Source organism: Chionomys nivalis, chromosome 4 (assembly GCF_950005125.1).
Source record: "Chionomys nivalis chromosome 4, mChiNiv1.1, whole genome shotgun sequence".
Lineage (NCBI taxonomy): Eukaryota > Metazoa > Chordata > Mammalia > Rodentia > Cricetidae > Chionomys > Chionomys nivalis.
The window spans coordinates 77,009,914-77,035,415 of NC_080089.1; the positions used below are offsets into that span (position 1 = coordinate 77,009,914).

Consider the following 25,502-nt stretch of genomic DNA (forward strand, 5'->3'; position numbering starts at 1 on the left):
CTCTTCTTCTGTGAAAACAAAAGAAGAAACTCTTTTCCAAAGTATCATATCCTTAGATCCAAATTCTGAAGTCAAGGTATTTTGAAAATATCTATCTTGGATTAGTTCAGCAGCATTTATAAACAAATATCTTTTAGCATCTGTTGCTCCTTCCTCAGCATTAAAACAATTCAAAGAGAGCATAATAGCATACAGTATCAAGATTCTCTGTGTATTTTCCATCTTTGTGCAGCTTTATTTTAACTCTATTTTGTTTATTTTTACTTTTGTTTTATATTTTCTGTATATCTTTGTCCTGGAATAACTCTTTAGACCAGGCTGTCCTTGAACTCTCAGAGATCTGTCTGTCTCTGCCTCCCAGGCATTGGGATTAAAGGCGTGTGCTACCACACCTTGAAGTCACAGAGGTCAATCTCCCTCTGTCTCCTAAGTGTTGGGATTAAAGGTGTGTACTACCACACCCAACTGCTTTCTTCCTTATTTTTTTTAAGAACTTTTAGCCTGCATATACTTTTAACACACTGTAAACAATTTAGAAATTTTCTTTGTCTTTGAATCTCTCTTTACTGTATATCTCTCTTTTTCTGACCACATGAGTCTTTAATTTACCAAGCAATATCAGTAGGAAGAAAGCCGTGGCTTTGACGGCTGGATCCAGCACATTCCTTAGCTTTCCAGCCTCATGGCTGAGGTACCGGCTGTAGCCATGTTTATCACCACAACTCTGTGGCGTTTCAAGGTCCTTGCCAGCAAACAAGCTGCAATACTATATCCACAGACAACATTCAAGTCCTCTCTCTGTAGTCAGCCCTCCTGCCTCAAACAGTCAGAGTTTGCCCTGGCAGGATGGCCCAGAAAGCCGGCATTTTAAAACAGCACAACTTTTTTCCTGCTACGGCTGAAAACCGAAAAGCATGCCTTCAGCTTTTCACCAACACCGTTTTAAGTATTTCGTGGCAGGACCTCTTAAATGAGCTGCAAGGTTTCACAGCTGAAGCTGAGTCAGGAAGCCTCTCTTAGATGAGAGCGCTTGCTTGCCTCTAGCAAGCAGAGCAGACCCGAGAAATTGCTGCTACCAAGAAAACACGCTTTACTCTATTCTTTCCCAAGCTTTCTCAGGCTTTCTGTGGATGCAGTTATCCACGTGGGCGCCATCTGTAGTAGGGGCTGCGGGCCTCTTCCCACAGCCCGGCTCATGGTTGCCTGGCTAGCTTATGCCCCAAAATAACGACACACAAACTCTATTCTTTTAAACACTGCTTGGCCCATTTCTGTTCATGTATGTAGCACCCCAAGGTGCGCTTACCGGGAAGATTCTAGCCTACGTCCATCCTGGGTCGGAGCTTTATTGCGTCTGCCGGGGAGAGGGGAGCATGGCGTCTGCTCCAGAGAGCAGAGCTGTTGAGTCTGAGCTCACTTCCTCTTCCTCCCAGCATTCTATTCTGTTTACTCCACCCACCTAAGGGGTAGCCTATCAAATGGGCCAAGGCAGTTTGTTTATTGACAAATGACCTTCCTCTATCAGGGTCTTGGATGGAAATGACCGCTAGCCGATCCTAACACCTCAGTCATGCATGTTCCCAAGGCCTCAGAGTCACAGCAGTGGGAGAGATGCCGTGACTTCCTACAAAGTAGTTTCACGGGAACGCCGGAAGTGAGCAGAGCTCGGTGGCGCTTACTGTACTCTCCTAGGCCGGGATAAGAATAATGGTAGGAACAAGGAGAAAGAAGCCATAGCTGATGAAAGACTGATGTGGTACATCTTCTTAGTTAGTGATTGGTATGGGAGGGCCCAGTCCTTGTAGGAGCTGCCCCTGGAGGGTGGTCCTGGGTGCTATAAGATAGCAATGTTAGGAGCAAGCCAATAAGCAGCACCCCTCCGTGGCCTCTGCATCAGTTCCTGGCCTCCAGGTTCCTACCCTGATTTCCCTCAGTGACGGGAGTGACCTGAGAGTTGGAAGGTGAACTAACCCTTTCCGCCCCAAGTAGCTTTAGCAGTGGTGTTTTAACACAGCCACAGAGATTCGAACTAAGTCAGAAGCTGGAATGTTGATGAAATTTCCTGTCTGACACAAGCACTGTGGTCAACACCGTGAAGTAAGATCAAAAACCTTGGACAAGAGTGACACCTAGTGGCGAAAACACATTTTACTGTATTTCTTAGTAAAATGACCAGAAGCCTTAGGCGACTTAGTGGTTATTTTGACTTGACACTGGAGTCAAGGTTTTAAAGGAATTGTTCAGGTGTACATGCCTTTAATCCCAGCAGAGGCAGGCAGGTCTCTGTGAGCTCCAGGCCAGCCAGACTACACAATGAGACCCTGTCTCAAAAAAACGGGGGGGGGGGGCGATCTTTCAACTTCCTCCCCACTCTCAAGGCTCAGAGAACACTGGAAGGTGAGGCTAGTCTACTAATCCAGCATAGTTCCTAACTACACTCTAAACTATTTATCCTTATTCCCACAGATAAGAATAGTCTGCCACTATCACCAAGGAAACTTTTCTCCAACAGAGATCATTACAGAAAATCACAACCAATCAAAATGCATTTGTGAGCCCCAGTCCCAATGGATACAACCACAAAGCACTTCCACACCCAAGACTCAGGGAACATTGCAGAAGATTGTAAGAGTCAGAGAATAGACGTGCTCACATGAATGACAGAAAGCCCAGGAGATGTCAAGCCCACTGGAAGAATGACAGGCAGCTGAGAAATGCTGAGATCAAAACAAACAGTCTTCCCCAGGAAGAGCACTCCAATTGGTTATTCAATTCTAAGCAGTCAACCTGCAAAACACACACAGGAGTAACATTATACAGACAGAGCAGGGTGTGCTAATGGACGAGAGGGAAAGGGAGAAGGGGAGGGAGGGAGAATATAAATGTATATAACAATAATTAACAAAAATAAAAAGAGACCAAGAATTTGAAAGAGAGCAAGGGCAAGTCTATGGGAGACTTTGAAGGGGAAAAAGGGAAAGGAAAAATTAAGTAATTATATTATAATCTCAAAAAAATTAAAAGAAATATGGCCAGGCCTGGTGGTATATGCCTTTAATCTCAGCATTTGGGAGGCAGAGACAGGTGGATCTTAATGAGTTCAAGGCCAGCCTGGTCTACATACTGAGTTCCAAGATAGCCAGAGCTATTTAAAATTTTTCCTCACCACCTCCATGAGGATAGTTGGTGTAGGAGGTCCTTCTGTCTATGTGTTGCTTTCATTGGTTAATAAAAAAAACTGCCTTGGCCTGTAAATAGGGCAGAACTTAGGTAGGCAGGGAAGACAGAACTGAATGCTGGGAGAAAGAAGGGCAGAGCAAAAGAGACACCATGGAGCTGCCAGAGTCATATACACTGAATCTTTGCCAGTAAGCCACTGCCACATGGCAATATCCAGATGGATAGAAATGGGTTAAACTAAGATGTAAGAGCTAGCCAATAAGTTAGAGCTAATAGGCCAAGCAGTGATTTAATTAACACAGTTTCTGTGTGATTATTTCAGGTGTAAGCTAGCCGGGCGGCCTGGAAGAACAAGCAGCCCCCCTCCTGCAACAGATAGCCAATTAACAATGTCTAAGGTAACTTTTAGCTTCGGCATCTCACATTTCATCTGAAATTCAAAAATCAGCCATATTTGTCATATTTAATAAACCTATCTTCCCATATGCAGCTACCGCTGCCACCGAGGACCACGTGGATGTCCAGGGTCAGGTCAGCCACCTGAGTCCATGTTAGTGCCCGAGGACCACGATGCAGCCAGGGCCATGCAGATCTGAATGGCCTTTGCTGCTACCCAATGCCGTGGTGACATCTGAGCCAGAGCTGCAGCTGAGGGCCGTGTCTGGATCTGTGGCCTTACTGCAGCCAGGCTCTGTGTTACCATAGAAGGCCATGCAGACGCCCAAGGTCACAGGCCATGTTGGTGATGAGGGCCACACTGCTGCTGAGACCTTGTATACCTGAGTGGCTTGCACTGCCACCTGGGGCAATGGTGACATCTAGATCCAGCTGCTGCCAAGGACCATGTCTGGGTCCGTGGTCCTATTGCAGCTGGCCTCTCTGCTCAAGTCCAAGTCCCATATTGCCACCAAAGGTCACACAGAACATGGGGTTGGGGCCTTTGTGGTGTCCAGGGGCCAGGCCACTGCCAGAACAGTCCCAATCTGAGTGTTCAGTGCTTCCCCCCAGAGTCCAGGCCCAAGTTGCTGCTGAGGACCAGATCTGGGTCTATAGTCCAGCTGCAGCTGGGATCTGTTGATGTCTACAGCTTGTGTCAGGAGGCCATGGGAACCATGGGTGATGAAACCAGAGGGCCATGCTGAGCTGGCCCCGCCTTTCACTAACCCAGGGAAAGCTGGCTCAGCCTCTTGCTGAACTCTACAGCAAGCAAGCTGACCCATGCTCTCAGAGAGATGGCCCCACCCCTCACCACAGGTGAGAGAATTGACCCTGATGGTATGTAGGGGAGCTGGCTCCACCCCATCATCTGAGGAGGGTGGCCTCAGTGGCCTGGAATGACCAACTCACCTACCACCCAGACCCATAGCTGGGCCTAGGATTGGTCCACGCTAGCATCTACCCATCTAGGACCTGCTGAAGCTGGCGAAGGGACTGGTGCTGTGGAACAATACCAACAGGTCTACTGTGTGGCACACTGCCCCAGTGCCCCAGAGCAATGAAGAGGTCTACTGTGTGGCACACTGCTTCAGAGCAATGAAGAGGTCTACTGTGTGGCACACTGCTCCAGTGTCCCAGAGCAATGAAGAGGTCTACTGTGTGGCACACTACCCCAGAGCAATGAAGAGGTCTATTGTGTGGCACACTGCTCCAGAGCAATGAAGAGGTCTACTGTGTGGCACACTGCTCCAGAGCAATGAAGAGGTCTACTGTGTGGCACACTGCCCCAGTGCCCCAGAGCAATGAAGAGGTGTTGGAGAGGCGGGCAAGAAGAAGCAAAGAAGTTTTTTTGTTAGTTGGTTTGTTTTGTTCTTGCTTTTATTTGCTTTTTTTGATTTTTTTAAAATTTTCTTTTGGGGGACCACTGAAGGGGAGAGGGGAGGCTATGGGGGGATTGGGAGGTAAGCAGAATTGAGTGTAGGGATAAGTCCCGCCCCTTAGGGGGCGTGTTCGCCTCGGTCTAATGTTTACCTATAAATCTGGAGAGCGTGCTAGCAGCGCTTGCTTCTGCTTTCCTGGTCTCCGTGGGAATGGTGGTTCTGTAAGTCTATTTCCCCATTAAAGCTGTATATATTTTTACAATCTGTCTGCATTCGTTTACGCCATTACAATTGAGGTGTATGATGTGAAATTCCCAAAGAATCAATATTTTTTTAAAAAAGCACCTGGTTTCCAATGTTTTCTTCCTTTTTTATAATCTGCTCCACTGTTTCCTTCTTGCATCTTATCTCTCTTCTTGGTCCACACTTGCCCTTTATTTTCACAGTACACGACTCACGGGATGCTGCAGTGTTCACTTCTGAAGAAAGACCCGATCAGTTGGCTGAGCTTGTTGGTTCCGCCTGAGCGAACTCAACTGTCCCCACTTACATATCTGTAAGTCTTGCAGATGAGATTCGAGTCCCCAGGGTTTGGGGTTAACTGTGAAAACGAAGATGACTGAGGCTCCAAGTCCTTGCTGGCTATCCCAGGACTATTTATTAAATACTCTCCCATTTTTAAAGGCCACCACATCTTGAAAGAAACATTTGTGATCTTTATTGAACAGTTTCAAACAAATCCAGACCAGGTTTCACATTCTGAGTCTGATTCAAGGACACAGGTCATGCGGGAATAAGTACTATCCAGTGTGCTCCCTGACATATGCGAGTGTGCAGGTGTACATGGCAGATCTGCTCAGAAACCTGCTTGAAAACATGATTTAAAACCCCACATTACAGTTTACTACAATATAAATGTACTTAACAACTTCTAATTTCAAAACAAATTACCCCAGGAATCAACTACCCTTTAAATAAAAAATAATAATTTATGCTCTTCTTAAAGGAATTCCAACAACTTAAAATAGTTCCAACTCCATGTATGTACATATAACTTAGGGATTCTGGCGCGCGGCTCTGCTCATGCAGCAGTGGCATGCTGGCGAGGCTCACAGGGGCCTTTCAGAGAACGCGGTGTAGCTCCTCACTCTGGCGAAGAACAAAGGGGTGTACATCTTGTCAATCTCAAAAGCACTGACTGCAGTCTCACCAGTTGATCTAGAAACAAAGTACAAAACCATTGGAATGGGGAAATTCTAGTTTACGTGAAATCCCTGCATGTTCATACAGGGTGGGTTTAAAGTCTAAACAATGAAGGCACACTGTAAAACATTTAAAAACTTCCTTCAGAAACCATTTGTATTAGCTGCATAACATATAACCCCTGCTTGTATCATAACTTATTAAATAATTTTTTTAGAAAGTTAGGTTGTTTCTGATATTTGGCAATTAAAGTAATGTGTTATTCTTCATCATGACCCTCTACATATATGTAAAAGAATTTCCAAGTCAAAAGCTACTGACAAACCTGCAGCCAGTGTTAAATACAACAGAACTAATGATTTTGCATTTGATAATGGCAAAGTCCTAAGTGTGTGCGTGCTCAGGGGGCACTAATCATGCTACTGCATCCAAAGAGTGCACTCCTGAAGAGAAAGCAGCCAGGGCAGAAATCAAATGACTCTAACGAGTACAAGATGATGGCCACAAGCAGTTAAAAGCACTTCCTTCCTGGAGAGTGATTCTTACTTCCTACGGGGGCAAGCACAAACTGTGGCGACACAAACTGTAGCAACCCTCACTGGCTGCCTTCTACTTAAGGGTGTTACTGTGAAAAGTAGAAAACATCACCATTAGATCACAGAATCAAGAGGGGAAAGGCTGGCATGTGAGGGACCCACTGCCGTTCTTGGTAGGCGGAGCCTCCAAATGAGCATTGAGGAAGGTTGACCCTGCATGGTCAAGTCTGTAGAGCACATCCATGGGAGCCTGATGGAGGTGAGTCTTGTATTTATTTGTTGCTTTCATTGGTTAATTAATAAAGAAAACGGCTTCGCCCTGATAGGACAGAAAATTAGGTAGGCGGAGTAGACAGAACAGAATGCTGGGAGAAAGAAGCTGAGTCAGTGAGTCGCCATGATTGTCTCTTTCCAGACAGACGCAGGTTAAGATCTTTCCTGGTAAGCCAGCTCGTGGTGCTACACAGAATATTAGAAATGGGTTAGATCAATATGTAAGAGCTAGCCAATAAGAGGCTGAAACTAATGGGTCAGGCAGTGTTTAAAAGAATACAGTCTCCATGTAATTATTTCGGGGCATAAGCTAGCCATGCAGGAGGCCGGGTGCCGGGGACGCAGCCCCACCACTCCTATCACTACAGAGTGGCAAGCCAGGTGGTGTCAGGAGCCTGCCTCAAAACTTCTCTCCCAGAATTCTGAATTCAGCCTGCATGAAGAGCCCCAGAACACTAATCTTCTCTCAAGTCAGCAACCAATAACACTGGCAGTCACATGACCTAGCATTTCTGAACTTTTAATTTCTGTACTGCTCATTTTGATATTCTTAATTAATCAGGTGGTGTGCGAGGTCCTTTTGTTGCTTTTATTGGCTAATGAGTAAAGAAACTGACTTGGCCTCTAGTATGGGAGGAGGAAGGCAGAGTTAGGGAGACGCCATGGAGCCGCAGCCAGAGACAGACATGCTAAAAACTTTGCTGGTAGGTGATGTCACCTTGTGGTGATATACAGATAAATAGAAATGGGTTAAATTCATATGGAAGAGTTAGCCAATAAGAAGCTAGAGCTAATGGGCCAAGTATTGATTTAATTAATACAGTTTCTGTGTGATTATTTTGGGTCTAAGCTAGCCAGGAGGCTGAGAACCAACAAGCGGTCCCCTACAACAATTAGGTAACCAGACTAAACCCTAGCTCACAGAATTAAGAGTTTTAAACAGGAATCACCTACCTAATATTAACATTAGGCTTTGGGTTATACTGAGCACTATTTTAAAAACAGATAATTTTTAAAATTATGTAAATATAATTTTTAAAACCATTGTATAATCTCTAAAAACAGTCCAACAGAAATGAAGTAAAAGGCATTAACGTGACATGTAGGAAAACGACCTTTGAGATGAGCCTACAGCAGTCAATGAAGGAGCACTGTGTTCACAGCGTCAGGCCTCAGCTCCACAGAAGGAATGTCCCCTTCTTATGGAGGGGTTGCGGGCACTGAAGCTTGACCTCCCGCACTTTGACTCCTGAGCGGAAGCACTGACTGGGCAGGAGTGGCAAGGCTCCACTTCCTCACTCACGCTCAACTGTTTTACATTTGAGCCTCTCTTTTCTTTCTTTCTTTCTTTCTTTCTTTCTTTCTTTCTTTCTTTCTTTTTCTTTTCTTTTTTTTTTTTTTTTTTAGGTTCATTGTAGTTTTACACTGTGGTTTTACTTTGTAACAAGATACTGAAGAATTCCAAACATATCAAGCTTCTCATGCTGAATATAAAGTATACTTTTATGCTAGTCCTAGCTTCTTTTATTTTAAAATTTGGTCTTGTGTGTATGGTTATTTTGCCTGCATGTGTCTGTACACCACGTGTGTGTCTTGTGCCTGTGGAGGCCAGAGAAAGCACCAGATGCCCTGGAACTGGAAATACAGATGGCTGTGAGCTGCCAAATGGCTGCTGCAGATTGAACCTGGGTCCTCTGGAAAAATCAGCAAACAGCCTTAACTGCTGAGCTGTCTCTCCAGGCCCTAATCTTGGCAGTCTTTCCTGCATTCACCTACTTGTATGTAACGTGACAAGAGTGGTGGATCCAGATGAGTTTGTTGAACCTCTGGTGGCCACTGGAACACAGCTGCAGCCCCACATGAAAACTGTGATCTGCTTCTTGTACAGGAACACGACGAAAATATCTGTACTTATAGTCAAGTGGTTTCTGTAAAAGAAAAGACTCGTGAGCTATGATAACTGTGTACGGACATATGATGTCAGAGTCACACTACATGTAACTTAATAGTTACACATTGCAGACTTCAAAAGGAGCAAGTAAAATACCAGGTCTGCCCCCACCATCACAGTAACTTCATGTAAAATACATGCTGAAGAAATGAGGACCAGGGAAGTTAAACCCAGCAGTTTCAGAAATAAAACTTCTATCTACTAATATAGTTTCTTCTATTAGGAAATACTCTTTAAGGGCTGGAGAGATGGCTTGGCAGTTAAGTACACTGGCTCCTCTTATAGAAGATTTGGGTTCAATTCCCAGCACCCACACAGCAGCTCACAACTGTCTGCAACTCTGGTCCCAGGGGATTCAATGCCCTCTTCTGACCTCTGCAGCTACCAGGCACACACATGGTACACAGACAAGCATGCAATCAAAGTATCCATACACAAACAATAAGCAAAATTTTTAAAAAAATCTTAAGGCAGAAAGTGATAAATTGGTGAAGGCTATTAAAGAAAGCATAGACTGAGGCATGATGACACATGCCTTTAATCCCAATTCTGGGCAGAGATAGGTGGATCTCTGTGAATCTGAGGATTCCTAATCTACAGAGTGAGTTCCAGGCCAGTCAGGGTTATAAAGTAAGACCTTATCTTATATATATATATATATGCATTACACACAATAAACATATATGTGTATATATTATATATACATATATAGTATTACATTATATATAATTTTTATATATATATATAATGTTTATAAAAAAGCACAGAGTACAGCTCATCTTTTACAACAACAATAAAATAGTCCATAGACAAATGGGTGTGATGAATTTCATTCTAATAATACTTTTGCAAATTAAGAACACTGTGACTGGTTTCGTTATAAAAGGATACCGACGTGCTACATGGGAATTCCTAAATGTTTTTATTAGAAGTAAACTAATGATGCCATCAGAAAACACACAGTCACAGCCAAAGTAATTATCTCTGGTCTTCAGAATGTTGCACCACAACATTCCAGGAGCCTATCAAAGGAGGCAGGGAAGCCAGGGATTTGGTCTCAGGATGATGGGACTCACAGATAAGCCCCTGCACTGTCTCACTATATGACACTAGGAAGAGAGAAGGACCCACAAAAACTGCCACTTACATAGGCAACAGACACGCACTTGCTCCAGCTACCTCACAAGGGATGTGACAGATACGCACTGTGACTTTTCACCAGGATTGGACAAAGGAACTTAGAGAAAGGTGTGAAAATAATAACTCTTTAATCTGCCAAGAATTTGGAGCACTGCAGACGGTGACATATATTAGTAAGCATAATTCTACACAGAAACAGAAGTGGGTAGCTTTTTTTCTCAACAAAATGCTCTCCCTGCAAGATTGGCAAAAGAGTAGTCTGTGCAGGTGGCGCAGGAAGCAGCAGGCCCCCTGGTGGACAGAGACATTCCTACGTGTAAGAATCCTAGGATAATTTTCTGGAAAGACAAACACACTGTTTCAGATAAAAGAGCAGAAAACTCCAGCTGTGCTGGTAGACCTGTTAGAGGTCAGCACCCATCTTACCCCGGAAGACCACTGTGTTCCTAGCTGGGAACGCACGGAAGAATGTGGGCTACAGAACAGGAACACCACCAGTTCCATGGGGCATACTCACGTCTTCTTTTTTCTTAGTTAGTACAGCAAATACTTTGGTCTGATTGTCCGCATCTTGTGACAAGCGATAATGACCCAGCAAAATTGCATCCGTTCTAAGAAATAATAAACACATCTTAACTCAACCAGTTATAGTTACTGGAGTAATCTAGGAAACTGAGCTACACCACCACCTGCTCAACTCGCCTGCAAATGGCTACTAGGACGAGAATGAACTTTAACTCCGAAGCCCCAAACCTATTACAAAGGCTGCCTAGGGAAAGGCTTCCGGAGACTGTTTCCCCCAAGCCCTGTGCCTGCTTTTAAGGCATACATATTCAGCCAGAAGAGGTTAAATCTGAAAATATGGACTGTCTAGAAAGCTATATAAAAACACTACCTGGTGTTCCTAGTTCTTAAACGGGGAACAATGGACTGAGGCTCCTCGGGAGTTGTCAACATCATCACATGGCCATCGGGAAAGAATCTTATGTACCTAAATAAAAAGAAAAACACCAACACCACTACACACACAATATAAAACATGCCCTTATTAGTTTGCAGTACCTACACTTGATCATAGCTGTGAAACCCAGACTGAAATACCATCAGCAAAGCACTGCTAAGATAGGAACGCATGCACGACAAAGTCAGCCTATAAGGACAACTAAGGCATTCTATAAACTCCCTTGGGGATCTGCTGACCTTTTCATTTTACTCACTGGATAAACATTAACTTGGATCTTTTCGACCCAGATTCTTTAAAGCCACAGATGCAGGCCAGAATGTAGCTTAATTGACAGAGTAGTCACTTAGCACAGACAAGGCCCTGTGCTGACCCCCAGCAGCATAAAACTAGGTGTGGTGGTATATTTCTGCAATTCTTAGCAATCAGGGGGCGGAAGCTGGAGGATCAGAAGTTCCAGGTCATCCTTAACTAGTGAGTTTGCAGCAAGCTTCAAACAATAAAATAAATTACAAAAACAAAACAACAACAACAAAAACAACTTGGCTCTTTTCTTAAAATTCTCTATTTCCCTAAGGCACTAATGAACACCCAACAAAGTGGGACCCAATAACCAACATACCAGCACTAATCTACTTATTCTCAGCAGCAGTCACATGTACTAACACTAGCTGGGGACAAGCTTTGTACGTTATAACTAAGAAAAAGGGCTCTGGACTGCAACTAGGGGCTGAAGGACTTATAAAATTTATATTAATCTTTTGGTTTTTGAGTGCAGTTCTGTCATAATACTGGATAAAAATACTGAGGATCACTCTGTGGATAAACCATAAGCAACAGAAAACAGACTGAATAACTAAGGAGCTGACACTGGCGAGAGCTCTCACGCACCCCGTGTACACAGCTCTACCTGTAGTATTCCACTTGGTGCCAGGCTCTATAGAAACCATCCAGAGACTGCTCTCCCTGGCGGATATATGTGGTTTTACTGATGTACACGCCTAGAAAAAAAAAGTTGTCTTAAAAGTACATAAATACAATTTAAGTCAGAATCATATACCATAGTGTTGTTTCCCTTAATTATGCTCATACATACTTTAGTCTATTACAGAAATGTACTTAAACAGTGCATTTATCAAAATGACCACTGCAGATCATGACATCTCCTGAGTTGAACTTACCATCAAAGCGAACACGAGGCCGTTCTAAAAACATCTCTCTCCAGGATGAGTACGGGACGAGTTTCATACAGCCTCTGCCCCACACTTTCAAGCAAGCCAGACGCCATATTTCAGGGTCTCTAGGTAGAAAGCACATCACCAATAAGTGTTAAAAGCTAAATCCTTAGAAGCAATGAATATTTTGACTACCATGCATTTCTTTTTAATTTGACAATTATTTGTTGAGCTCCTTCAAGACACTGTCTCAAGCGGCAGGCAGAGGACCTTTTGTTTACTGGTGAGAGGGATATGCAGATAGAGTGCTCAGTGTAAAATCCAACCACAGAAGTAGTTAGACAGGAACAACACTGTTCAATAAACTGGTCCTTTGGGCAGGGTGACCACAGGGACAGGGAAGACTATCCTGGCAGGTGTGGCCAGTGCAAGGTTTGGGTTGGAGCGTGAATGATGGGATCCGCAAAAAGCCAGTATGAGCACAGGCTGCAGAAGAGAGTGAGCTGAGCAAGACGGAGGAGGAAGCCTGCAGCAGGAGAGTGCCAGCTTCCCAGAGCTGCAGGCCACTAGAAACTGAGCGTGACCATGCTTTCAAAGGACAGCTCTGGGAGAGATGGGGTAAGGAAAGGTGACAGCATCGAGACAGCACCAACAGAGCAAAGTTAGTGCATTCAAGACAACATCAGGGACATGGGATCCCATTCTACACCCTGAAGGAAACAAACAAACTGCTAAGCAAAGACGAAGGATCCAAGGGAGCTGGACAGAGTCCTTGCCAGGACTGCCACAGAGAATCCAACAGCAAAGGGAAACTGCATCCTGTCGCTGGGTGAGGGAGAGCTCTACAAACAGCAAGAGTGGCAAGAGCCCTAAATGGAAGGGCAATGCAGAGAATGGAAGAACTGCAGCTTCGGTGCCAACTGCTGGGGACACGTTGTCTTTGTGCTGCCAAGAAAAGGAAAGTAGCTCAGTGTTGGCAACAGCAGTTCAAGAGCTGGCTGGCAGCTCTAACTGTGGGACCTCACAGGCTATGGGGGAGGGCTGTGTGCTGGGAAGTGAACCCAAGGCCTTGCACATGTGACACAAGCACACAGCCACTGCACTATCTACAGGGGTTTAATACAGTTAGTTCCAGGAGTTGGCTGCTGTAAGAGTGGCTGCCATGCTTCACAAGGAAACTCACAGTTCCCTGATGGCAGAATCTAAGCTGCTACAACAACAGCCAGTGTTAGATATCCTGCAGCCTTAGGGTGAGTGGAACATCTGATGCTGGCAGGAAGCCCTGGCCTGTGCGCCTCCCAGCCACTCAGCGTTCTCAGATCAGCAGGTGGCACTGCCTCAAGCTAGAGTCCCATCTGCATTTTTCCTGGGGGTACTTGGGGGGGTGTCTCTTGGCACTGCAGCTGATGAGAGGGTCCCAGCTTTACCTGTGTCTGCCTACTTCCAGCAGCTCCAGGAATACAGCTCCTAGAGTCGCTACCTGGTGCCATCTGCACTCTGTGGGAATGGGGCAAGGGTTCTTCTCCAGCCTGTTGCCTTGAGACTAGCTAGCTGTGAGTGCCAAAACCCAGCACCATCCACCACTATCTCTCAGAACCTGGGGAAAAAAACCTGATACACTTTCAACCCAGGTTCCCCAAAGCCCTGTGTGTTTATAGCTTGACCCTCAGTTAAGGGCTACTAGGAGGGGGCAGAATGTTAGCAGGCAGAAGCTTTGTGCCCTTCAAAGGATTAACAGGACGCTAGTTTCTTCCTACCCTTTCTTCCAACTACCATCAAGTCGACAGCTGCCCATACCACATATTCCAAACCATTATGTTCTGCCCTCCTGCAGGCCTCGAGGCAACAGACCAAAGACCAACACCATCACCCAAAATAAACCTCAAAACAGAACTCTACCACAAGTCCCATCTGTGCCCACAGCTCTAGAACCCCCAAAGCTGTCATACACACATGGCTCCCCAACAGAAACTAGGAAAGACCTCCCCCGTCCACAGCATTAGTGCTGCAGCTGCTGGGGCCAGAAAAGCACTGGCAGTGCCCGGACCCAAGCCTGTCTTACTCATGCCCTGCACTTCCAAGACTGACTACCAACGTTTGCCGCACACAACCTAGGGACATTTTATCCACATCCTGCAGACAACAGATACCAAAACCACAAGACCCAGAACTATAGACACTCAACCCATAGGATCTAGTACAGCCACCATATCCGGTATCCCCAAGAATCACAAACCCAACTCTTACCCACATAAGCCCCTTAAGGCCTGTGTACACGGGCCACAGCTGTTGGTGCCAAAAGATAACTTGTATTTGTCACTTGAGACCTGGTTCCCACAAGCGGCTATCAGAGGTCCAAGTCCCAGAGCCACCCACAATTGTCCCTTTGCATCCTATTACTTCTGGGGTAACTGATGCCACAGACCTCACCACTAATTTGGTTTTTATCACATGGAATCTAGGCAAGGTGACATCCTACCTCATGGCTCCCAAAACTGGACACTGGCACCAAAGTCCAGGCATTTCCCACATCTATCCTAAGAGTTGTGACAAGGTCTTTTTCAAATCCTATGGTTCAAGGACCACAGCTGTGGGCATCACAGACCTTGGTATTGCTGGTGCTTGTCAGGACGGACCTAAGGACACCTCTGGGCATCTCATACAATCAGGACCCAGAGGAGCCTGAGGACACACGAGTCTGTGGTGACTCACTGCAGTCTAGACGATCAGGTGCTCAGAGACACCGCTGACATCAAGCAGAGGCAAAAAAAATCAATCACAAAGATGTCATACATTTAAGCTCCCATCTAAGCAGAGCCAAAGCCCCAGCTGACTCTATATCCCATCTAAATGGGGGAAGAATATTTCCAAGAAGTACAAGAAATAAAAACAAAAGGAGATGAGATAGATTACTTCAAAATAAGGTTTCTTTCTGGGTCAATGGATGGCTCAGAAGGGATGGCACTTGCTACTAAAACTGATGATCTGAATTTGGTCCCTGGGACCCAGATGGTGGGGGAGAACACTGACTCCAATGAGTTGTCTCTGGCCTGCACAGGCATGGCGAATGCTGTCCACATACATGTACATAAATATAATAATTTAAAAGGTTTCTTTTAAAAGAAAGAAAACATCTTAGCATGTAGAGATAACCTAAAGAATGGGAGAAACACACTGGCCAAATCTGCACACATGAGAGAGGTGACATTTATAAGAAATTCTAAATACTTAATAGCAAAAAACACCAATAAGCTAATTAAAACATGAGCAATAAATCTAAACAGACATTTCTCAAAAACAGATATTTTGATGATAAACAGGAACATAAAAAAAAGTGTTCTATACCACCAATCATCAGGGAGAGGCAAACAAAACATTGGTATCACATACTTCATGAAGAATACTCCATATGAAGAATACAAATTAGTACAGTCATGCAGGTTCCATGAGAGATGCAAATAGGGCTGTCACATGATGCAGCAATCCCAGTAATGGGTAAGCATCCACAGGAAATGAATCTGTGTATAGAGGCATCTAAACCTCACTTCACTGCAGCACTGTTCACATAGATAGCAAACAGCAGGAGAATGGACTTTAAAAACCATAGCACAGCAAAGAAAACCAGCCTACAAACCACAATCCCAGAGAATTTAGACAACAATGAGGACACTAAGAGAGACTTACATAAATCTAATCTACATGGGAAGTAGAAAAAGACAAGATCTCCTGAGTAAATTGGGAGCATGGGGACCTTAGGGGAGGCTTGAAGGGGAGAGGGGAGAGGCAGGTAGGGGAGCAGAGAAAAATGTAGAGCTCAATAAAAATCAATAAAAAACATAGCACATATATACACTGCAACACTATTTAGACATAAAAAGAATAAAATCATGCAGTTTGTATCAACTTGGATGGAACTATGGGTCATTAAGTTATGTGAAATGTAGTGACAACTGCCACACATCCCACTCATTATGCAGGATCTAAAAAAGTCAGTCCTATAAAAGATGAGTACAATGGTGGCTATCTGCTTATGTCACTGGGAAGAGGAGTAGAAGAGGGGGGCAGGGGTTGATCAATGGCACTAAGTCACAGTTAGGACAAGAAGGGCATGTGCTGTGACATAGTAGAGAGGGCATCAAGGTCAATATGCTGTGTATTTTCAAACAGTACAAGAATTTTGAGTTTCCACCATGAAGAAAGAAATAAGCCAGGTATGGTGGCATTAACCTGTAATCCTAGCACTTCAAAGGCTGAAGCATAGAGATTTGGAATTAGAAGACAACCTGAAATAAACAGATATAGTTCAAGGCCATCCTGGGCTACACAGCAATACCTAGTCTCAAAATAACAAATGCTAAGATATAGTTTTATAAAAAGTACTTGCCTAGTACAAAAACAGAAGTGAATATGGTTAATGTGATTATACAGTATGTAACATACACATATCATACATTATATAGAACTATTAATATAGAAATTACTTTTACCTTTTCATGCATTAGCTAAAATAATAAAATTAGGTTCATGCTGATAGAACCAGGACCTGGGAGGCTGAGTCAAGAGGACTACTTTGCACTTGAGGCCAACCTGGGCTACACAGTGAGTACCAGGCCAGACCTTATCTCAAAACCCAAAATAAACCAACAAACTCTTCGAAACAAACAAAAACGCCACCCGGTCCTGTTCCTATGAGAACCACCCTTCAGACACAGGAAGATAGAGCTGTTCCCAGAGAGAGAAGATTTTTCCCCAGCAGACCTGTGACAGGAACATTAGAGAGTTTCCTAAGATAGAAGAAAACAGTACTGATAAACAACACAAATACCTCATGTTCAAACTACAACATCAAGAACTCAAATATAGGGACTAAGCGAATTGACTGCTCTTGCGGAGGATCTTGGCTCAGTTCCCAGCACACACAGCAGCTCACAACCATCTGTAACTTCAGTTCTAGTGGACCCAATACCCTGTTCCGGCCTCTTTAGACATTAGGCACATACGTGGCGCAGACATGCATGTAGACAAAATATTCGCACACGTGAAATAAAGTCTTAATTTCTTTTAAGAATTTGAACATAGAGGGAGTGGAATCAAAGTGTGGAGGGCAGAGTTTGTGTGCAAACTGGTGTCAGCTTCAAATAATTATTAACATGACTTTTGTAGCTTTCATGGTAAATCCAAGTACAAACCTGTAATAGACACACTACATATAAAAAGCAGGAAATAAAAACATGCTGCTAGGCAAAACCACCTCACCCAAAACAGACAGGAGAGGGAAGGGACTACAGGCTAACTAGAAAACAATGACAACAATAAATTCTCTCATATCGGGAATTACCTTATATACAAGATCGGCTTTCCAACTGAAAGACAGACGCCTGCACAGAGGACTCTGTCAAACTGACCTCTGACCTCCATCCATGCTGTGGTACTTGGACACTCACACACACACAAACACACAAATAAGTAATATGATAAAAACTGTTTTAAAAAGTCATGTTGAACTGTCACTTGTCTCTTGTTAGATTCTGAAACAAGGGGAATCTGGCAAACGTTAACCAGCTATGGGGAGAAAGGGACTGTACCTACTGGAATGAGTGGACACAGTACAGTCACTACTGAAGGTGGTAGAGGCTAAAATAGTACAAATATAATCATATGATCTAGCAATCCTACTACTGGGTATCTTTTTTAAAAAATTAAAGCATTTATTTGTGTACGCACATGAGAGAAAGAGAGAAAGTGTGTGTGTGTGTGTGCACATGCGCGCACACGCATGTGCCAGGGTGTGTCAGTGCCCTCAGAGGCCAAGAGGAGGGCATCAGATCTCAGAGTCAGAGTTACAGGTAGTTGTAAGCTGCATCCCACAGTGCAAATATATTTTAAAACATCATACTATAAACAATAAATATATACAATTTCTTTCTGTCAGTTAAAAAAAAAATCCCTCTGGTGGTTACAGAAAAAAAATGTTCTATGGGTCCAGGAATAAAAGCAAGGCCATAGAGAATGTCACCAAATTTATTGAGACCAGGGGAAACAGTGGCCAAAGCTGACTGGTAGCAGTAGCAGAGAAATGGCTGACTGGACATACATTGTGAAGATAGCAGCCGAATTTTTTACAGTGAAAATAAGAGAGGCTGAGGAGATGGCTCAGTGGTAAAGGGTCTATCATTCAATTATGAGGTCTGGAGTTGATTCCCAACATCCATATAAATGCTAGGTGGACATGGCTGCTACACACACACTCAACACACTCAGCCCTGTAGAGACAAAGGAGCCCCACAGCAAGCTAGTTAGTCAAACCTGCCAACTAAGCAAGTTCTATGTTCTAGACTGACCCTGTCCCCAATATATAAGGTTGACAATAATAGAGGATCTAGGCAGTGGTGGCACACTCCTTTAATCCCTGCACTCAGGAGACAGAGACAGTTGGATCTCTGTGAGTTAAAGGCCAGCTAGGTCTACAGAGCAAATTCCAGGACTCCACAGGCTCCAAAGCCACAGGGAAACTCCTTACTCAACTTCAGGTCTGTAAATGCGCAGACACACATGTGTTCAAAAACATCCAACACATACTCACCTACACCACATAAATGCAAAAAACTAAGTGTAAGCTGTATTAAAAAGACATATTTTGTTATAATTCAAAATACTTTTAAATCCTACTCGATAAAAGATAGCATCTTCAACAAATGGTCCTAGTCAAACTGGATAGTTACATGTTGAGGAATGAAGCTACATCCCTATCTCTTGCCCTACACAAAACTCAACTCCAACTGGATCAAGAACCCCAATCAAGTAAGATTTGATAGAGAAGAAAGCACAGAACACACTCCAACTAATAGACACAGGAAGGACTTTCTGAACATGATTGGGACAGTACAGGCAGTAAGAGCAACAATTATTAACGTCTGGAGGGATGGTTCAGTCATTAAGAGCACTGACTACTCCTCCAGACGACCAACGCTCAATTCTCAGCACACACAAGGCAGCTCACAACTGTCTGTAACTCCAGTTCAAGGGGATCCAATACCCTTACACAGACATAAATGCAGGCAAAACATCAATGCACATAAAATAAAAAATAAACCTTTAAAAATGTTTTATAAGACCAATAATTGATAAATGTGACTTAATAAAATTGGAAAGCTTCTGTAGAACAAAGGGCACCATCATGTGAGTAAAGAGATTGCTACAGAATGGAAACTCTACCTGCTACGTATCTGATAGGAGGATTAGTATCTAAAATACACAAATAATTCATCAAGAATTGTTTCTTGACTAAACACCAAGAAAATAACTACCTATCAAAAATTTGGGCAAGAATCTAAACAGATCTCAAAAGAAATACAAATGTCTAGGTCCTCTGAGAGTCCTAATGCTCTTAACCACTGGGCCATTCCTCCAGCGCCAGGTTTCCTTATTTTAATAATTCCTCATTTTATGATGATATGTCAAGTTTCATTCCAGAAATTTTGCTTTATTTACCAAACTGACATGTCTTCCCACCTATAATTAATGGAGTAATACTGATCGGTTGTCCAATTTAAAAGAATAGGCAGCAATCCAATGCTGCTTAGTAGATATTTATGCAACAGACCAATACAGAATTATTACAAACCCAGGCTTTAATTCAAATAGTTTGTGCAAAATATTAGATTCTAAATGGAATTAGGCTATTTAAAAATAATGCATTTCAATTTTAAGGACTTAAGTTATAAAATAAATTCCACATGCTAAGGACTAAATATGTATTTTTGTATAAGAAACCTCTGAAGAATCAGATACAAATGACTTCATATTGTGCTATAATACTCTTCATACAACAGCATTTTAAGGTATGCACTTGTTAATTTAAGGAGTCAAAACAAAAAGTCTAGTAGAGCTAAATTTAAGTCATTAACACCTAATGGGTTTAGAGTTATTATACGAACACTGTGAATGTATTTTCTTCCACATCAGCTGAACTGTCATGGGAGCCGTGGAAGTAGTCAATGTGACCACATCTGCTTCAGTGTCTATACTCTGGAAATCCAGCACATTCTAATTTTTAAATGTTGTTATTCAAGAAAAATCACATTGAGTAGTTTTGCACAGTTTCTATTTAAGCTCTTACTCCAAACATCAAGGTTTGTTTGTTTTGTTTTTTGTCAAAACTGACAAAAGGCTATCATCTTTTTCTTACTGTCTAAGTCATTTCTAAAAACAAGTACCTGGCACAGATATAGAATCCTCTGCACACCAGTGACAACTGCTCTAACGATCTGAGATCCAAGTCACTTGAAACCACCCATCGGAAGATGTACATCAGGACCTCCATAGGCAGGACTGCAACAGAAAATCAGCCTTCAGTGACTCCCTTATTCTCTTGGTGCACTTGTGCATTCTGAGAACCCTGTACATCACAGCCTCATACTGCTCAGACACAGACTGAACACACCTAACTACCCAGCAGAAACAATAGCTCCTACACCGATACATGGGAATCTTTATTTTTCGGGAAAGATTTGGTGCTACTGAAAGTACCATTCTCCCCTGCACAATTATTTTACATTAAAATAAATTATTAAAATATATTTAAAACAATGTGATTCATATAGGTAACTGTGGATATTCTTCACACTGTGTGAATATATGCCACTGTGACTGGTTTAATAAAAAGCTAAACAGCCAGTAGTGAGGTAATATTTTCAAGGCAGAGAGAATGCTGGGAAGAAGGACAGAGTCTGAGAAGACACCAGGAGATGCAGAGTGATCAGGATGGGAAGTACATAGATGAGGTAAATGTGCCTTGGGGTAGCACATAGATTAATAGAAATGGGTTAATTTAAGCTATAAGAGCTAGCTAAAGTCAGGTGGTGGTGGTGCATGCCTTTAATCCCAGCACTTAGGAGCCAGAAGCAGATAGATCTCTTGTGAGTTCAAGGCTAGTTTGGTCTACAGAGTGACTTCCAGAACATCCAGGACTGTTTCACAAAGAAACCCTGTCTCAAAAAACAAAAACAAAAAACAAAGCAAGACAAAAAAGGCTAGCTGAAAACAATCCTAAATTCGAGCATTTCCTATCTCTGTGTGGTTATTTGGGAGTGGTTGGCAGGACAGAGCTGATCTGTGGTCATTCGGAGAAACTTTGCCTACAAATGGCGCCCACTGTCAGGCAACACAGAGCCACATAAAATCTGAGATCAAGCTTTAAAAAAGATTTTAAACACATAAAAAAAGAGTCAAAATCGGCTTCCTGGTAATTGCCTTCTCTCAGGTAGGCTTGGTGCTAGCAACAGAGGCATGGCTCCTAGAAGAGGCAGCTTCCTGGCTCAGTGCTAGCAGCAAAAACAGCCATGGCCCTTTTAAGAGGTCCTGCTACTGAACACTGCACTTCTCAGGGGCAGCATGGACCCCAAAACTTCCCAGAGTTGGGGCATAAACATGGCTCCCTGGCACCTATGACATGAGGCTAAGCTCTCAGGGAATCAAGAGGGGAGGAGCCAGCCGCCAACATGCCATGAGCTAAGTTACACAGTGGTTTAAGTTTTGCTCATGCAGACAAAAAAGATTACAGATACATATTAAGACAAATCCAGACAAAGGAAACCTCTAGATAGGTTACAGTGAATTTAGAATATACACAGGCTTGGGGGTGGGGGGGAGTTATACAGTTATAGAATAAAAAATAGTTTAAAAATAATAAAGTCCTTAAGAAGTGTGTGTGTGTGTGCGCATGTGCGTGTGTGTATATATATTAAGTCATGTAAAGATGGGAAATACACAGGGTCTAGATCCTGTATGTTATTGTGTTGTTCTGAATTTTTTGACTCTTGATAAAGGACCGATAGCAACTTAGAAACATTTGATTATTAAAGCTGCTAGATTAAACCAACCAATATATTTTTAAAATCTATCAATTTCAAAATGGAAGTCAAAAGGTGTGTTACGTTGGGAGAGAGGTTATGCTTTTAGGCTATGAGTTGATCCCACATTGATATGGATCAGGTTTGATCAGGGAAGACCTCCTGAAAATCCTGGCTACAGACATAAAGAAATAAACCTAGAAAAACTACAAAACACATAATGTTTATTTTACCTGCTCAAACATCAAACAAACTAAATTATCTTTGGTTAGCTTGTGTACAACACACAGTCTATACTTGGATTAATACAGACATGTATGTTATCTTTTAAAGTTTATTTGTATTTTCAAAACAAGGGGACCAGACACCAATGAAAATGGGTGGCCTAGATGATCCAGCATCTCAGAATGCCTCTGCTATAGTCTCCTTAGAATTCTGCATCCAGAACAGCTTCAAGGCTGCTGGCTGAGATGGTCCAGCCTCACAAACTACTCCAGTCAAGACTTAACAATCATCTTGATTTTCCTAAGGTTCCCCCCAAAGATAGCAGCACTCACTGAGAGCAGGAAGTAGTCTTAAAAAAACAACACCCATTCCCAAAAAGTGGATTATGGATGTTGCCAATGTTTGAGGGGTTGGTTACAGGCTGTTATTAGTCATAATCAGGAAAAAAACAAAACAAAGGAGTTAAATCCAAAGATCTCTAATGGAAAAAAGGAGGATATGATATAGAAATGATGAGATAAAATGGTAAATTGTTGAATCTACTTTAATCCAAAAACATTGATCTCAAAAATATTTTAAATTGTCATGGATTTAAATTTAGTGATACAAATCTAAAGTTAATTTTGTTATACTATTTGTGTGTTTCTACTCTTATTTGGAGTATTGTACTTATGCAGCTCATTTTAAAATGTAATGTATAATCAGGAAATACAGATTAGTAGTCATCTATAATAATCAAACTTGTAGTCACATTAGGTTATGTTTTTAAGGTTAAACAGATGTATTTAGATAGATAAAAGGTCTTCAAACACTACAAAGACCTATGTAATGTGGCATTTAATATGTTTAATAACCTAAGGCTTTTCATGACAGTGAGACATGTCTGTTCCTGACAGCACTAATTTACTTCAAAAGAAGATAAATACCAAAGAACCTCCATATGAAGTTTGCTGTCTTTATGACAAAATTTGGGCAAAAAAACCTCCCCTTGCCTCAGTTGTTATCCAAACTGGACCAGCAGGATGCAAAAGAAAGCAACTGCCAAACTTTGCCAAGACAAGGTAGGACATTCCTTGCTTCTCAAAAAAGTCTATCAGAAATACTAGACCTATAAGCCAAAGATGGATGTTCCAACGTTACAAAAGAACTTTGGTTGACTGTCCAGGCATCCAGATGTCCCTGTCATTAGGTAACATTACACTTCTCTGGGGTCTTTGATCAAGTTAAAGACTAAATATTTAGAGTTAAAGTTTTTCATAGCCATGATAAAAAGCAAATTAGGTATAAAATGTTAGACTCACAAAGACAAGATAAATAATAGAATATTTTCTCTAAATTTGCCAAATACAAATCAACTGGATATCATAACTGTAATTCTCACTTGATAACTGTTTTTGTTATATGTAGTTTTACTATGTTAAAATTAAAACGTTTCTTATTTAGACAATAAAAGGGAAATGTGCCGGGCGGTGGTGGCGCACACCTTTAATCCCAGCACTTGGGAGGCAGAGGCAGGTGGATCTCTGTGAGTTCGAGGCCAGCCTGGTCTACAAGAGCTAGTTCCAGGACAGGCTCCAAAACCACAGAGAAATCCTTTCTCGAAAAACCAAAAAAAGAAAAAAAAAAAAAAAAGGGAAATGTGATCACTGTGATGATCAGTAGCTAAGCATGATTTGGGGGGCAGAGAGGATGCTGGGAAAAAAAAGGCAGAGTCATGAGCTGCAGAGCAAGCAGGATGGGAAGTATATAAATGAGGTAAACAAGCCTCAGGGCAGCCCATTGATTAACAGAAATGGGTTAATTCCAGTTATAAAAGCTAGCTAAAAATAAGCCTAAGCTATTACTAAGCATTTACAATTAATATTAAGTCTCTGTGGTTATTTGAGGGTGGCTGGCAGGACAGAGCTGATCATAGACAGTCCTCATAAAAAACTCGGCCTACAGTTAACACTAAAGTTATTTTTATTTAAGAAAGTTTTAAACAGTCCTCCCATAAATAAGCAGTATTTAGTAAATGAAAATGATAACTTCTGAACATTTGAGGACTACTGTACACTCTGTTTATTAGCACCAGTGTTCCTCCAGCTTCCAAAGGGCTTCACTGAAAAAAGTATGGCACCCCAATCTCCTGCATCACCAGTTCTGTTGTTTCAGATTCTAAAAACCACAGATTTACATCTCTAGCTATTTCTATAACTAGATCGCCCATCACATCAGACTGTACACCAAGGCTGGAGTGTTTCTGAGTGAAAACACCCGAGAAGCCACACCTGATATGTGAGTCTGACTGGTCTCCAGCTCAGGCTGACACAGTCTGAGCACAGACTCCTGGAATGTGAGCTGCTGCTGGAAGTACGACAAGAGATCTGCCATCTTGCTGCCATCGTCGCTGTCTTCCATGCTGCAACAAGAGAACAAGAGGAGTACGAAACTCAGTGCCTCAGATCAGAAGTGCACACAGTTAAAACTGCTACAGCACCTTCAAAGGGCTTCAGAAACTCATCTAAGAAACACGCTTTCTTACTACGGTAAAAAGATGTGCTAATGTGTGTCCTGTCTTGCTAGAAAGTACCATACCATGCTTCCCCAAACAAAAACGTTTTGGTAATTACGCAAAAAGTTAAGATTTTTAGGCTCAGCCGGGCGGTGGTGGCGCACGCCTTTAATCCCAGCACTCGGGAGGCAGAGGCAGGCGGATCTCTGTGAGTTCGAGGCCAGCCTGGTCTACAAAGGGAGTTCCAGGACAGGCTCCAAAGCTACAGAGAAACCTTGTCTCGAAAAAACCAAAAAAAAAAAAAAAAAAAAAAAAAAGATTTTTAGGCTCAGGTATTGAGATTTAATTAGTTTAATTGTACATATTTTATGAGTTAGTGAAAACATTGATTTGAAATTTTGTGTAAATTATTTAATGAATTTTTTTGTGTGGGGGGGAGTTTGTCTGAGGGTATACCATGAAGAGCCCTCAGGGGCTGGAAAGTTTAAAACGGCAATTAATACTGACTTCAGCGGATGTCTATAATACACCTTATCCAATTCTTAAATGCTGATTTTTTTCTGTGTTAAAAAACACTGGTTCTGGGAGGAAGAAGAGGACCAGCAAGGAGGAAGGAAAAAGAACAAAATTTAATTACACCACAGGCACACACCCAAAGATGAAGGTCATCATTTTGTTTGCCACTTTAAGCATATA

At 42.5% G+C, this 25,502-nt stretch overlaps 1 protein-coding gene across 2 annotated transcripts in view; it reads right to left on the minus strand.

Moving 5' to 3' along the window:
- Positions 1 to 5,690: 5,690 nt before the first annotated feature.
- The window catches only part of Fbxo9 (F-box protein 9), a 33,389-nt gene continuing 13,577 nt past the window's right edge, over positions 5,691 to 25,502 (minus strand). For both annotated transcript variants that reach the window (XM_057769033.1, XM_057769034.1), the window contains exons 6-13: positions 24,583 to 24,713; positions 20,453 to 20,567; positions 12,243 to 12,361; positions 11,972 to 12,062; positions 10,996 to 11,091; positions 10,618 to 10,711; positions 8,786 to 8,937; positions 5,691 to 6,215 (exon numbers count right to left, since the gene is read on the minus strand). In XM_057769033.1, coding sequence (XP_057625016.1) covers positions 6,107 to 6,215; positions 8,786 to 8,937; positions 10,618 to 10,711; positions 10,996 to 11,091; positions 11,972 to 12,062; positions 12,243 to 12,361; positions 20,453 to 20,567; positions 24,583 to 24,713 — 907 coding nt within the window. In that variant the 3' untranslated portion in view covers positions 5,691 to 6,106. The remainder of the gene's footprint in view (positions 6,216 to 8,785; positions 8,938 to 10,617; positions 10,712 to 10,995; positions 11,092 to 11,971; positions 12,063 to 12,242; positions 12,362 to 20,452; positions 20,568 to 24,582; positions 24,714 to 25,502) is intronic.